This window comes from Chiloscyllium punctatum, chromosome 49 (assembly GCF_047496795.1).
Source record: "Chiloscyllium punctatum isolate Juve2018m chromosome 49, sChiPun1.3, whole genome shotgun sequence".
Lineage (NCBI taxonomy): Eukaryota > Metazoa > Chordata > Chondrichthyes > Orectolobiformes > Hemiscylliidae > Chiloscyllium > Chiloscyllium punctatum.
Genome location: NC_092787.1, coordinates 24,687,482 through 24,702,681, shown reverse-complemented (window position 1 = coordinate 24,702,681; position 15,200 = coordinate 24,687,482). Strand labels below are relative to the sequence as shown.

The window sequence follows — 15,200 nt, the reverse complement described above, 5'->3', positions numbered from 1 at the left end:
TGAGGAGCATTCTCTCAGCAGCAGCTGTAAACCTTTTTCATCCCATTGTGAGCAGTCCCTTTAAAACAATTACTGTAGGAAACAACTGGACACTACAAAGAGGGTAAATGTGGAATTAACTACACAACATAAACATGGTTGTTTCTATAGTAACTAAAGTTCGAGGCATTCAGGAAACAATTTTCCAATTTAAACACAGCACGAGATTCAAATCTTTTGCTCAGGGGTCAGATCCAGTCTCTTGCTCTCCCACTGTCCAGCTGAATTATAACAAAATGCAGGATGCACACAACAAAGAGGATTGGCATGATGGATTTTAAAATTACTTAGGAAAAAACTCATTACATCTGTTTTACATTCCATTCTTCAAGTGCAAACAATGCTACACCCCGTAACTCTTCATCAGATCTGCTGCATTTTTAGAACTTGTCTTTGAGTCATTGAGATGTTAGGATCTTACATTTGATTGTGTAATTTGCAGAATTGTGTATATATCTGGTAACATTTCCCTTCTCCAAAGTTTAATGCTGTTCATTTTCATCATACTGTATACTATAGATCTCACCATTTGTGTTTAGTTCTCTGTCCTGACGCTCTGTTCATTCTGATCAACATTACATGGTGTAGTTCTGTCATGGTTGCTGATTATGCTGAGTGTCGCTTGCATTTATACACTTCCTGCTGTCAGGGCTAGCACAGTCTGCTCTTGGGTCTGCATTATTTGAACTGCTGTTGTGATGAATTACGTGTGGTCACAGTTGTTTACTTGAAGAGCCACTGGACTGGAAGTGTCACCTCGGGTTCTCTCTCCGCAGATGCTGTCAGACCTGCTGCACTTTTTAGCTTAGATTCCCTACAGTGTGGAAACAGGCCCTTTGGCCCAACAAGTCCACACCGACTCTCCAAAGAGTAACCCACTCAGTCCCATTTCCCTCTGACTAATGCACCTAACACTATGGGCAATTTAGCATGGCCAATTCACCTGACCTCCAACAAGTTCTGTTTTTGTAACCCCTTTCAGTCTTTGACACGTGCAGTGTTTTTCTTTGTATTTAACCTGGGCAATTACATTATAGAGGTTGAAAAATTGATGTACTGAAACATTGATGTGATTGTTGACTGCTGGATAAACTGATCTTCACGGCTGCTGGTGGACATGGATCTGTTGGCTAGCAGCACTGCCTCCAAACAAAAGTGGATTTTAAAAGTTGCATTTTAATGGAAGGTTGCCGGTGACTCACTAGTTAACACTGCTTCCTCACAGTGCCAGGGACCTGGGTTCGATTCTACCCTTAGGTGACTGTGTGGAGTATGCATATTCTCCCCATAGAGACAGCGAGGACTGCAGATGCTGGAGATCAGAGTTGAGAGTGTGGTGCTGGAAAAGCACAGTAGGTCAGGCAGCATCCGAGGAGCAGGAGAATCTACATTTTGGGCGAGTGCCCTTCATCAGGAATGATGCTGCTTGACCTGCTGTGCTTTTCCAGCACAGACTCACATTCTCCCCATGTCTGTGTGGATTTGCTCCAGGTGCTCTGGTCTTCTCTCACAGTCCAAAGATATGCAGATTAGGTGGGTTGGCTATGTTAAATTAACCACAGTGTCCATGGATGTCCAGGCATGATGGATTGGTCATTGGAAATGCGGGGTGATGTGGGTGGGTATGAGTACAATGCTCTTTGGAAGGCCAGTGCTGACTTGACAGACTAAATGGCCTCTTTCCACACTGTAGAGATTCTATGAGATTACTGATCCACAGATAAAACTTGCAGCTATTTCCAGAAAGGTACAGGAAACAATCAATGCAAACAAAACAAAAACAAAGATTTGCATTTAATTAACACTTTTCACATTCACCAAACATGTCGAAGAGCTATGGAGGTACAGTCTCTGAAGTGTGGTCAATGTAGTAATGACAACAAATATGACAACCCATTTGTGCATAGCAAGATCCACACACAATGATGTGACAACGACCAGCTAACTTAGTGGAAGGACAAATATCAGCCAAAATACTGGAGAAAATCGCCCTGCTCTTCTTCAAATCAGTGACCATGGGATCTTTCATTCTTACCCCAGAAGACAGATGGGACCTAGATTTAACATCTCATCTGAAAGACAGAACCTTTAATGGTGCAGTGCTCCCTCTCTACTGCACTGGAGTAACCTCCTAGACATTTGTATTCCAGGTCTTGGTTTAGAACCTTCCAATACAGTGGCGTGTACGCTACTCACTGAGCCAGAGCTATTACGATAAGGGGTAGAATATGACTAGAATGTACAGGGAGGAAGTGGTGCTGTTTAGATGTATGATCAGATACTATCTCCAGTCACTGCACTCAGCACTGGGCAGCTCAGGAAGGATGCGCTGGCTTTGGAGGGGGCAGGAATTAATCGGGACTTGGAGGGTTAAGTTGTACAGACAGATTGGGCCTGGGAGTTGAAGGTCAAGGGTTAATCCGATCGAGTGTCCAAAATGGCAAAGAGATTGAAGAGGACAGAATGAAGGAAGTTGTCAGTTTTTTTGGGCGAAGAGGGCGGGGTGGTGAAAAATGAGGAGGCAGAATCTTAACCTAGAGCCAGGCTGTGTGTCAACTTTTGCTGAGTGAATGCAGTAAGCACGTTCTCACACACAGCGTAGAAGAACCTTGCAGTCTGGCTTGGCCTTTGGGCCACAGTTGTTCTGGCAACTGAATAAGAGCTAAATACTGCAGACGCTGGGAATCTGAAACAAGCACAGGGAATGCTGGAGAAACACAGCAAGTCTAGCAGCAGCTGTGGAGGTCATGATGTGGAGGTGTCAGGGTTGGACTGGAGTGGACAAGGTCAGACGTCACATGGCACCAGGTTATAGTCCAACAGATTTATTTGAAATCACAAGCTTTCAGAGCAATGTCCCTTTATCAGGTGAAGTGGTTTGTCCAGCAACGGGAAGGAGCAACACTCTGAAAGCTTGTGATTTCAAATAAACCTGTTGGACTATAACCTGGTGTTGTGCGACTTCTGACAGCAGCTGTGGAGACAGAGACAGAGACAGATAAATTAAATTTCGAATCTTCAGACCAGATGCTGCCACACCCTGCTGAGTTTCTTCAGCATCTTTGGGGTGTGTCTCGTCAACAGAAACTCCCCAAAGCCACAATGAGTAGAGTTTTGATCGGGAAGTATGACCAAGCATTTGAAACAAAAAGACAGGTAAATGTAATTGATGTACAGATCCACTGTGATCTTACTGAACAAAATGAAAGGCCTCCTCGTTTGCCAAAGTCTATTCAACACCAATTCATCTTGCCATGAATTACGATTTTAATGGATTTTTTTATCCAGGAAAATGGGGCATTTGAACTGTTTTTCAGGTTTTGTCATTTCAACAGATGAACACAGTCCAGTAGGGGGAGCAGCTGCCTGAGATCACACCGCAAACCATGCACCATCCCCTTGTTTACTGGTCTGACAATTTCAGGTTATACATCCTCACACTCATTATTATTTCAACTGAAATTCTTTCTCATTTTAATTTTCTCTACCTTTCACCTCCACAAGTTCCAATCTTTAAAGTGATGTGCAAACAATGCAAGGGTGATATGAGAAATAACTCACTCAGCGAGTAGTTAGGGTGTGGAACGCACTGCCTGGAAATGTGGGGGATGGCAGGTTCAACTGAGGCATTCCAGAGTGGATGATTATTTGGATGGAAGTCGTGCATCAGGGTATAGGGGAAAAGGTAGGAAATTGGCACGAGGTAATGGTTTGAAGAGCTAGTACAGACTCAACTGGCTGAATGAGCTGCTGCTGGACTGTAACATCCTGTGATCAGGAGAAAGTGGACATACAGGCCAAGGACAGAGGAGTTGGATCAGGCTCCAGTGAATAACACCTGGCACCACATGCCAGCCTGCCAACCTGGATTATCTACAGCTTGCAGTAGCATTACTAACACCCCAGCATTAACCTGCTGGTAGGGCATCTCTTGATCAGAAGCTGAGCTGTGTGTTTTGGGTGATTAGAAACCAGATTTGAAATGGGTTTAAATCCTGCTGTGGCGAATGGTTGAAGTTTGCATTCAACATTTGAAAAATCTGGAATTAAATATGATTGTAAATATGATTGTCTGTGTGTGTCTCTCTCACACATAAACTAACCTGGTTCATTACGAAAAACATGGAGAGCAGATGGTCATGCAGCCCTTCGAGCCTGCTCTATTATTCAATATGACCATGGCTGATCATCTAACTTAGACCCCTGTTCCTGCTTTCTTCCCATACCCCTTGACCCCTTTAGCTCCAAGAACTCTATCTCACACCTTCATGAAAATATTCAATGTTTCAGCCTCAACCATCTTCTGTGGCAGAGAATTCCATACGCTCCCCACTCTCTGGGTATGTCCTTTAAGGACAGCAAATTTCCCTCGCTACAGGACATTAGAAAACCATTTTTTTGCAACAGTTCTGGTCACTGTAGCTTTTTTAAAATTGAATTCAAATTTTACCACCTGCCCTGGTGGGATCTGAACCCATGCACCCCCGAGCATTAGGCTGGAGCTCGGGATTATTTCTCCAGAAGCATCCATCAAAGATAACCTTAACTATGGATAATAATAATAAAATACTGCAAATGCTGGAAATGTGAAACAAACAGAGGAAGTCAGAGAAACTCAGCAGGTCTGGCAGCATCTATGGAGCGAGAAGTGGAGTTTCACATTTCGAGTCCAGTGTAACTTGTTCTGAAGGACATTCTTATCAGACTCAAAATATTAACTCTATTTCTCCACAAATCCTACCAGACCTGCTGAGTTTCTTCAGCACATGCCCTGTGTTTGTTTTATATGTGAGCACTTGTCTCCAGCTTCACATTTCAGGACAATTTTGAAAATGCTACTTTATCTTACATGCCACATGACACTTATTTCATCATTTTTAATATTGTAGGTTTTACACTCGCACTTTAGAAGCTACAAAAACATTGCTTGTAGAAAAAGGCATTTCAAACAGAATGTCAGAAAGACTAAACCTGAAAGAATTTGGTTTCTGTTTCACATTCAGTGTTTGCTCAGTTTAAATCTCAACGGTTAATGAAACAACCTCAGACTTACCTCAAGACCAGGAGGTCCTGGTATTCCAACTGGACCTTTTTCACCAATTTTGCCCTAAAAATGTAAATAACAATCATTCATAAGTGTGAAGCAAAACATCCTTGCTTTACTACCCAATGCCTTTATTTACAAAGTCAAGCAGCCAAATGCTTTCCATTTTGAAGGAGGATCACTGGACCCGAAACGTTAACTTTGAGTTCTCTCCATGGACCTGCTGAGATTTTTTAACAATTTATGTATTTGTGTGAGCCATTTGCTTTATCAACTTAACTCTAATCCTTCAAAGGATGTGTATGTGGGCCCTCAGGTATACCTGTCACTGTAAAATGTTTAAAGTTGTACCAAACACTCTGTACTTTTTATCTTTTATCTTCAGAACGCATTGCTTCACAAATTTCATGAATCATGTGCCCCAATTTCACTGGACTATCTATGGTCCTCGACACATCTCTAATCATCACAGTTTACTACATTTCCAAGTTTTATATCAACTGCAAAATTTGAAATTTTAGCCTAACAACTCCCTATGCCCCCACAACCAGCTCACTAATTGAAAGGAAAGTCACCATTGGGTTACTTTCTCAGAGAGACAGAGATGACTGGTGGTGGTTTAACCTGAGGGTCACCATGCCTCAGGCGAGGGGTGAAGTTAGGAAGGAGAGTCTTTCATGGTAACAAAACATGTCCCAAAGACATGGGATTACTGAATCTTTTTAAGGCGGGGGAGAACGCTTCGCAACCAGAAAAGGAATCAAAGGTTATTACGGGTAGGCTGGAAAGTGTGGTGAGTGTCGCTCTCGTCTTACCAGACCATTCGGCTGCTCTCTCATTACAGAGGGAGAGAGAGAGGCACCTGGTGGTGAGTTAACCTGAAGGCCACCATACCTCAGACAAGGGGAGAGAGGTTGAAAACGTGAGTCCTTCAGGGTAACCTCAGCCAGTGATGGGAATTGAACCCACGCTGTTGGCATCATACTGCTTCACCTACCAGCTATCCAGCCACAGTGTCCAGGGATGTGCAGGATAGGTGGATACACCATGTAAAATGCAGGCATAAGGTAGGGGAATGCTCTTCAGAGGTCAGTGTCGATTCAACGGGCCGAATGGCCTGCTTCCACACTGTAGGGATGGCATGTGGTTGATGAGTGCTGTTTTTCAAAGATGCGCCAGTGAGGAGAGAGAAGGAATAACCAGGGAGACTAAAGGATGAGGTTATAGTCCAACAGGTTTCTTTGGAAGTACATGCTTCCGAAGCGCTGCTCTTTCATCAGATATTGGTGGGGCAGGATCATAGGAGACAGAATTCATAGCAAAACATCACGGTGTCATACAACAGATGCGATATATTGAACAAACCTAGATTGCAGTTAAGTCTTTCATCCTTTAGAACAGGTTGCAGGTTTGATTTATTAATAAGTAAATCCCAGAACTTCTTTCAAGTCACATCCCTGAGATAACTTAAGGTTTTATGTAAAAAGATGACATCTCAGCTTGGACAGTGCGTTAAAGTTGTGAGGTTAGAGTTAATCTTGAATCAGACTGGTTCTATTTCCAATGTAGGAATTTATAAATTGCTACATGGATTGACTGCCTACAGATTGTGTGCTTTTTGAACAAAATAGAATGCATCTGCAAATACAACTCTGCAAATTCAAATTGGCCCCATAGACTTCCATGTGTGTGTGCGTGGATGCCATTCTATCTTGTTCAAAAAGCACACAATCTGTAGGCAGTCAATCCATGTAACATTTTATAAATTCCGACTTTGGAAATAGAACCAGTCTGATTCAAGATTGAAATACAGACAGACTCTAACCTCACACTTTTAACGCACTGTCTAAGCTGAGATGTCATCTTTTTCCATAAAACCTTAAGTTATCATGGGAATGTGACTTGAAGGAAGTTCTGGGATTTACATTTTAATAAATCATAACCCGCAACCTGTTCTAAAGGATGAAAGACGTGACAGCAATCTAGGTTTGTTCAAAAAATCGAATCAGTTGTATGACACTATGATCTTTTGCTATAAATTCTGTGTCCTATGATCCTGCCCCACCAGTACCTGGCGAAGGAGCAGTGCTCTGAAAACTTGTACTTCCAAACACCTGTTGGCCTGTAACCTGGTGTTGTGTGATTTTTAACTTGGTCCACCCCAGTCAACACCGGCACCTCCACATCACTGAAGGATGAGACAGACCACTCCAAACCACCTTGGATACTTCAGGATGGAGCTCCAGAAACACCAGGCTGCTCATTCCCAAATGGGACTTCCTTTTTGTTTTACTGGTTTTCCTCTCTGAGGGTGTATTATAAGAATGAAAAACATTAAGGGACTCACAGTGATTCCAGGTTTTCCCCTCATTCCAGGCATTCCCTGGATCCCTGGGTTGCCCTGTGGTGACACAACAGCAGTTTAAGCCAAGTCAGCAGCAGGTTTGCTTATGCAAAATAATACAATTGCTATTAATTACTTAAGCTATCAATCATAGCACTCTGGTTAATGCACATTATGTTCACAAAGCAAATTTCAAAAGACAGACATGAATTTAGTGTGGCTGCAATTTGCAACCAGAAAGGAATTTGATCCAAAGAAATATATTTGGAAAGTGAGTCTCAAATTAGACAAAACAAAAAAACCCAAACACAATCGTCAAACAAGAGTGAAGACTCCAAATGATGTCTGGCATTATATCGACCCATACTCCACAAAGGGCCCAACAGACAGACAATTGGTCACATGTAGCTTAAGGGTAACCTCTCCACAAGCAGGGAGTAGGATGAGATGAAGAGACAGAACTACCAGTCAGTGCGGGGATGGAATCCACAGTTAGCTTTACGCTACATCACTCCCTAACCAACTCAGCCAGCTGACACTTTAAGCAGTGAAAGAAGGAGCAGGATAATACACAAAAAAAAACTTTTACTTCAGCGATGCCTTTGAAAAGGAATTAAAACAGCACGTATACTGATATTATTAAACTGGCCTCATTGACAGAGCCGAGGATTGGAGAGATGTTCGGGTCGGGTGGGGAAGGAGCTTTTATTTTGTTCATTCACAAGATGAGGACATCACTGGCTGGGCTTCCATTGCAATTTACAAAGAAAATAGGAGAAGTTGGAGGCCATTCAGCCCTTGGAGACTGCGCTGCTATGGAAGATGATCACTGCTGATCACTGAACTGCATCCCCTGCCCCCGTTTGTTTCCCCCATATTTCTTGATCCCTTTAACCCTAGGAACTAGATCCAAATCCTTCATTAAAGTAAGGAGACCAATCTGCACACAGAACTCCAGACCTGATTTCATTTCTAAAACAAAACTCATTCACACGATGTGGGTATCCCTGGCTGGGTCAGCATTTATTGCCTGAGCCTAATTGCCCCAAGGGCAGTTAAGAATCAACCACATTGCTGTGAGTCTGAAGTCACACGCAGGCCAGACCAGGTAAGGACAGATGAGTTTTTTCAAACAGTTGGCAATGGATTCACAATCATCATTAGACTCTTAATTCCTGATTTCTATCAGATTCAAATTTCACCATCTGCCATGGGGGGATACGAATCCCAGTCCCCAGAACATTACCAAGGCCTCTGGATTAACAGTCTAGCAACAACACCATTAGGCCATCACCTCCCCAGCTTGCATGAGGGGATGTCCATTAATATAGCAACAAACTCATAATGGAATGAGATGGAGCGAGTGGCCTTTGTTTGCTTTGAGTTTATTGTTAGGGAGGTAATTGAACCATTTTGTTTTCGGGCTCCTGACTATATGCTTCAACCACACCAGAGCTGATTCCTATGTGTATTCCGCAGACCCAGTCTCTGCACAGACTAACATCTCCATGGCATATTTCAAAGGCATGATTTGAGCTTCTCTGGGAACAGCTGCCTGTACTCTTTGAAAAGACATCGTGAGCTAGGTTCATTGATATTAAAAAAAACAAGGCAGACTTCGGGTTATGAGGTGACAGCACCATAGCAGTAATAGATTTAGTCAAGTGACAGAACTGAAGCACATTATCACTTCATTAAATGATGCTCAGTCCAACCGCCTCTCCTTTTAAACCAAGCTAAAAATATCTTGGGCTTTGCAAAACAATACAGTTGAAAGGTTCATGGACCAGATTTCAGACTACAACGAATATACTTTCAACTCATTATCACAGAAAACATTAATTAGATCTACCAGCAGTTCTGGAACAATTTCAAGAGTAGATCTTTCCATTAACAAGTGGCCCAGATCTGAAAATATATTTAACAATCTACGCTCAATGTTTTTCATGGTTAAGGGCTCATTTTAATCTCATCTGGAGAGGTTTCCCAGAGCAGGGATGCATATGGCAACTTCAAGATGGACGTCCTCCATAATCTTTTAGTCTTTAGCTGCGTAAGGTTTCTTGCAGCAATGAAATTAAAATATGCAGTGAGTGTCTTCTGGTATTTCTTCTTCTCTTCCAGGAATATTCTGATTTTTCAAAGTGATTTTTCAACAGATTTAAAAACAGCTTCTTTCCTGCTGTTATCAGACTTATGAACAGATCTTTCATGTATTAGAGTTGATCTTTCTCTGCACCTTCTCTGTAGCTATAACACTACTCTGAATTCTGATCTTCCACCCTGATGTACTTACACAAGGTATGAGTTGTCTGGCTAGCACGTAATACTTTTCACTGTATCTCCATATATGTAACACTAATAAATTAAATCAAATCAAGTTGACTCCTGCTGATTTTTGTCCTGTAACACTAGCTTTACATTGGTGAATCAACTGTTGTACAGATAGTACCCAGGTTACAAACAGGTTCTATTCCTGAATACATTGATAAATCAATTTGTACACAATTCGGAACACAATTGAGTATAATATTAAATAGCTGTTTGTAAGAATGAGCAAATGTCTGATATCAGATCTTCAAAATTAATATTAACATGGGACCTCATTCCTAAGTCTGAACACTTGTAAACTGTAAATCGGGGACTCCTGTATCTTTTGACTTTAATCTCTTTTGAAACTGAATTATTGTCAACTTCTTGCTATATAATGGAATCCTTTTAAAAATAGGAAAAGCATGAAATTAAACCATCCAACAAAATTTCCGTAGCAAATACATTCAGGAAAAAGCAAAAAAAAAAGCACATTCTCAGCAAAAGAATCCATCATGATAAAATCATATCTCCTCTAGGATCAGTTAGGTCCAAAGAGTGCTTTCATATTTCCTGCAGCATCGCATAGAACTAAGGAAAGAATTCCTCAAAAATTGACAGGGTTGTGGCTGATTTTCAGTAGCTTTTAAAAAAATTCATTTGTGGAATGAAGGTGTTGCTGGCTAGGCCACGTAATTTCCTAGCACATCCCTAATTTCCCAAACAGCAATCAAAAGTCACTGATGTTGCCGTGGCTCTGGAAATTCATGCAGGCCAGCCAGGTAAGGATGGTAGTTTTCTTCCCTCAAGGACATTTGTGAACCAAATGGATTTTTCCCGACAATTGGTCATCATTAGATTGTTGATTCCAGATTCTTATGAATTCAAATTCCACCATCTGCTGTGGCAGGATTTGAACCCAGGTCCCCAGGAAAGCAGAGTTGAGGATTATCAGGTTAGCCATGATCACAGCAAATGGCAGAGCAGACTCAAGAAACTGATTGGCCTATGACTGCTTCTATGATCTTATAGAGACAAAAAAAATTGCAGATGCTGGAATCCAAGGTAGTCAAGCAGGAGGCTGGAAGAACACAGCAAACCAGGCAGCATCAGAAGGTGGAGAAGTCCACGTTTCGGGTGTAATCCTTCTTCAGTCCTGAAAAAGGGCTACACCAGAAATGTTGATTTTCTTTCCAATTCTTATAGATAATTTTTTATTGACCACAGGTTTTGCTAAGTCTTCTGTCCTCTTGCAATATGCCCTTGAGCAGATCCTGAAGTGGTTGTGGTTCAGGGTTTACTTCTACGCAGTCGATCTGCCGGTTCAAGACTTTGGGTGCAGAACTTCGGTGGCCTCCAACTCAAACATGGCAGAAGAGGCAGGAGCGAAGGAGTAGGATCCTGGAACCAAGACCCTGGCTGATGCGCAGCAGCAGGAAGGGGAGCCAAGGAGTGGGAATTGAACCATTTGCCAAACACCAACTGAATAAAAGTTCTTGCTAATTAAACAGAAATCCAAGATGGCGTTGGGAAAATGGCAACGCTTTGTGAGAAGCATGCAAAACAATACTTTTAACTGTATTTCAGTTCATGTGACAATAAATCTAATCGAATCGAATTGAACCAAATCTAATCTAATCCAATTTAATCTAATCGAATAAAGTCTAACCTAATCCAATTGAATCTGATCCATCTAATCTAAACATTTTATTGCCACAAGAACAGGAGAGAGGCTGGATACAAGGGGAAAGTGATACCCACATGTGACTCCTGGCCCACAGCAATGTGGTTTCTCATTGAGCAAATAAAGATGGGCAATAAATGCTGGCCCAGTCAGGTCCTCTGAATGAATAACAAAGACTCCATAATCCTGATCTTTCAAAGTTTTTCCACAATTTAAAAAATTCCCGGAATACAACCATATGACTCAGCCAGATGCGTGTGAACTTTCAGCCACTAGACTTCAAATGCTCCCTTTCGGGGCTGCTGTGTGGGCAGTCTAAACAGGATGCACTGCAGCAAGTTCTGAGGAAGAGTCATAGAAACAAAAATAGAAACGTCGAAGATAGGAGCAGGAGGCGGCTCCTGGGCCTTTTGACCCTGCTCTGCCATTCATCATGATCATGGCTGATCGTCCAATTCAATAGCCTAATCCTGCTTTCTCCCCATAACCTTTGATCCCATTCGCACCAAGTGCTATACCTAGTCGCCTCTTGAATACATTCAATGTTTTGGCATCAATGACTTCTTGTGATAATGAATTCCACAAGCTCCCCACTCTTTAGGTGAAGAAATGTCTCCTCATCTCTGTCCTAAATGGTCCATCCTGAATCCTCAGACTGTGACCCCTGGTTCTGGACACTCCCACCATCGGGAACATCTACCCTATCTGGTACTGTTAGAATGTTATAAGTCTCTATGAGATTCCTGCCCCCCTCCCACTCCCCCTCTTCATTAAGCTGAACTCCAGCAAAAACATTAACTATATTTCTGTCTCCACAGATGCTGCCAAACTTGCTGAGTTTCTCCTGCACTTCTAGAACTGCAGCTCACCAAGATTCCTTCACCAACCCTTTCAACCACAGGAGGGACAATATTGGGTGAATAAATCCACTTTCTATTTTCTGTTGAAACCAGTTAACATCTTCCATTGGACATCAATCCTACATTGCCACTGACCCAGTTCCTCAGATTTTGCTGCCTAATACTATTTTGGGACACCATTATGATAATTGCTTCAGCAGTTCAAAGGGTAACCTTTGCAGGATGATTAAAAGCGGGAAATAAAAATGGCCCCAACAGAGATATCCCAAGACCAAAGAAAATGTAAATCGGGATGGCTCGTGACTTTGTTCAATGTATACATATTATGCCTCCCTTATCCAGCAATCTCCATGTATCATTCCCTATCTTAATTCCTCATTCCTCAATCTTAAAGTTCATGCTAAAATGTTCAATGGGATTTACCACTGGTTACAGATCGGGCTTACTTATTAGTATATTTGAATCTCTACAGTGCAGGGAGAGGCAATTTGGCCAACCAAGTTTGCACTGACTATCCAAACAGCAACCCACCCCATCCCTGTAACACCATATTCATCATGGCTAATCCACACATCCCCAGACAATATGGGCAATTTAACATGGCCAATCCACCCAACCTACAAATCTTTGGACTGTGGGTGGAGTCTCCCACAGGCATGGGGAGAATGTGCAAACTTCACACAGACAGTCACCCGAGGGTGGAATCGAACATGGGTACCTGGCGCTAGGAGGCAGCAGTGTTGACAAGTGAGCCACCCTGGCTGTTTTGATCCCCTTCTCCCTATCTCTCACACAACCCCACATATTTCCAAAGAGCCTCCTTGAAGTTGTTGCTTCTCAGCAGCAACAGGGAACATGCTGGACGTCCGTATCACTATTGGGAATGTCACAGGCTGGGAGCCTAGGGGCTGTGTTAGAATTCACGACCCCCCCAGCCACCACTGTACTCTCTGCTGACAGAGACCTGGCTAAAGCTGCTGGATGATGGAGCTACAATCTGTACAAAATAAGCTCTGATGATTTGGTAGTCTAATCAAGGCGCAAAATGTCCTGATGATCCCCTTTCAATAATTTTAGACTCTGGTGCAACCTACAAAAACCTACTCCATCAAACCCACATTTCTGACCTAAGTCTTCTTGCCTATTTTAAATCATCGGTGGGTTGGGGTTTAACGATTAGCTAAGATACTACAGTCAGCAGGTGGACTAGTTTTACTGCACATTAGAAGTGTCCACATATCAGATTGATACCTGGACCCCCAAGGATTAAATTACAAAGGAAAGTGACATAAATTTGCCAGGAATTGAGATGGTTAAGGAGCGACTTGATTGGAGTTTTCAAAATATTAAGTGGAACAGGTTAGGCAGTTTCCATCAATTGTGGAGTCTCAGAGAAAGAGGCATACTCTAAAAATTCCAGCCAGCCATCTAGAGAGTGAAGCTAGGAAACACAAAGTATAGTCGACGCTTGGAATGAATTTTCAGAATAGATTAATTGGTGCTCAATTGATTGTTAATTGTAAAGCAATGATTAAAGGATTTAAGTCAAAGTTATTAAGGGATATTGAGAAAATGCAAGTGTATGGAGCTTGGACATGGATCAACCAAAGGTAAAGTTTCCCTAGTCCCAGAGGGCTGCTCTCTCATTACAGAGAGGCTACTGGTGGCGAGTTGAATCTGAGGGTTACCGTGCTTCAGGCGAGGGGAGGAGTTGTGAAGGCAGGACCTTCATGGTGATTGCAGTGCGTGTGTGACCTGTTGATATCACAAGCCAGCTGTCCAGCTAACTGAGCTAACCAACTCCCAGACTGCCCATGGTTGTACTGAGCAGGTTCAAAATGCTAATTTGCCTCCTTCATTCCAGCACTCCTCTTCTCCTTTTCCCTCAATGTCATGAAGGTCTTGTCTTGATTGTTCATAGTTTCTGAGGGATGGGCAGGGACTTTCTACTGATGGAGTTGATATGATCTGGTTCCCTTAGGGTAAGACACCATTGTCACTGTGATAATTGCCTTCATGCTACCCTACATGTTAGCCCTTGTAACATCCATCACAAAGACTGGGTTCTTGTTGGGACAGATATCTTGAAGTTTATTAATTACATTAAACATGTTTACTCTGGGTTCAATGTTTATGTTACTATTATATTGTATACATAACTAACCAATGAACTGAGCTGACTGAGAATATGATGGAGACTTTTCTTATTGGAGTATCTGGGGCAGCATGGAGCCTCAGTGATTAGCACTGCTGCCTCACAGCACCAGGGTCCCAGGTTCGATTCCAGCCTTGGATGACTGTCTGTGTGGAGTTTGCACATTCTCCCTGTGTCTGCTGGGTTTCCTCCCACAATCAGGTGAATTGGCCATGCTAATTTGCCCAAAGGTTGGCTGCATGAGTCAGAAGCAAAAGGGTCTGGGTAGGTTACTCTTCGGAGGATCGGTGTGGACTTGTTGGGCTGAAAGGCCTGTTTCCATATTGTAGGTAATTAAATCACATGCTGTGATGTCAGCTAGCTGTTGGGAACATACCCTGACTTTCTGAGGTAAGTGCAATAATGCATCAGAAGGGAACCTCATCACTTCTCAACAGGACAGTTTGCTCCATTTTCATGTTGTTTTCAAAGCTTTTAACAAAAGTTAAATGTTTATTGTCCAGTGATTCAGTTTTAAAAGATCTAACACTGATGGAACGGAGAATCAAAATGTGCTCCAGGATTGGAGAGTTTGAGTTACAGGGAGCGGCTGAATAGGCTGGGGTTATTTTGCCTGGAACGTTGGAGCCTGGGGGGTGACCTTACGGAAGTTTATAAAATGATGAGGAGCATGGATGGGGTGAATAGCCAAGGGCTTCTCCCCAAGGAAGGGGAGTCCAAAACAAGAGGGCATAGATTTAAGGTGAGAGGGGAAAGATTTAAAA

The 15,200-nt window shown here is 42.5% G+C and overlaps 1 protein-coding gene across 5 annotated transcripts in view; it reads right to left on the bottom strand.

Moving 5' to 3' along the window:
• col27a1b (collagen, type XXVII, alpha 1b) overlaps nucleotides 1-15,200 on the bottom strand; it is a 653,616-nt gene that overhangs the window by 263,631 nt on the left and 374,785 nt on the right. For all 5 annotated transcript variants that reach the window (XR_011956099.1, XM_072565909.1, XM_072565908.1 and 2 more), the window contains 2 exons: nucleotides 7,431-7,484; nucleotides 5,093-5,146 (listed from right to left, as the gene is read on the bottom strand). Coding sequence is in view for 4 of the 5 variants with exons in the window: in XM_072565909.1 (XP_072422010.1) it covers nucleotides 5,093-5,146; nucleotides 7,431-7,484 (108 nt within the window). In the remaining variant the exon portion in view is untranslated. The remainder of the gene's footprint in view (nucleotides 1-5,092; nucleotides 5,147-7,430; nucleotides 7,485-15,200) is intronic.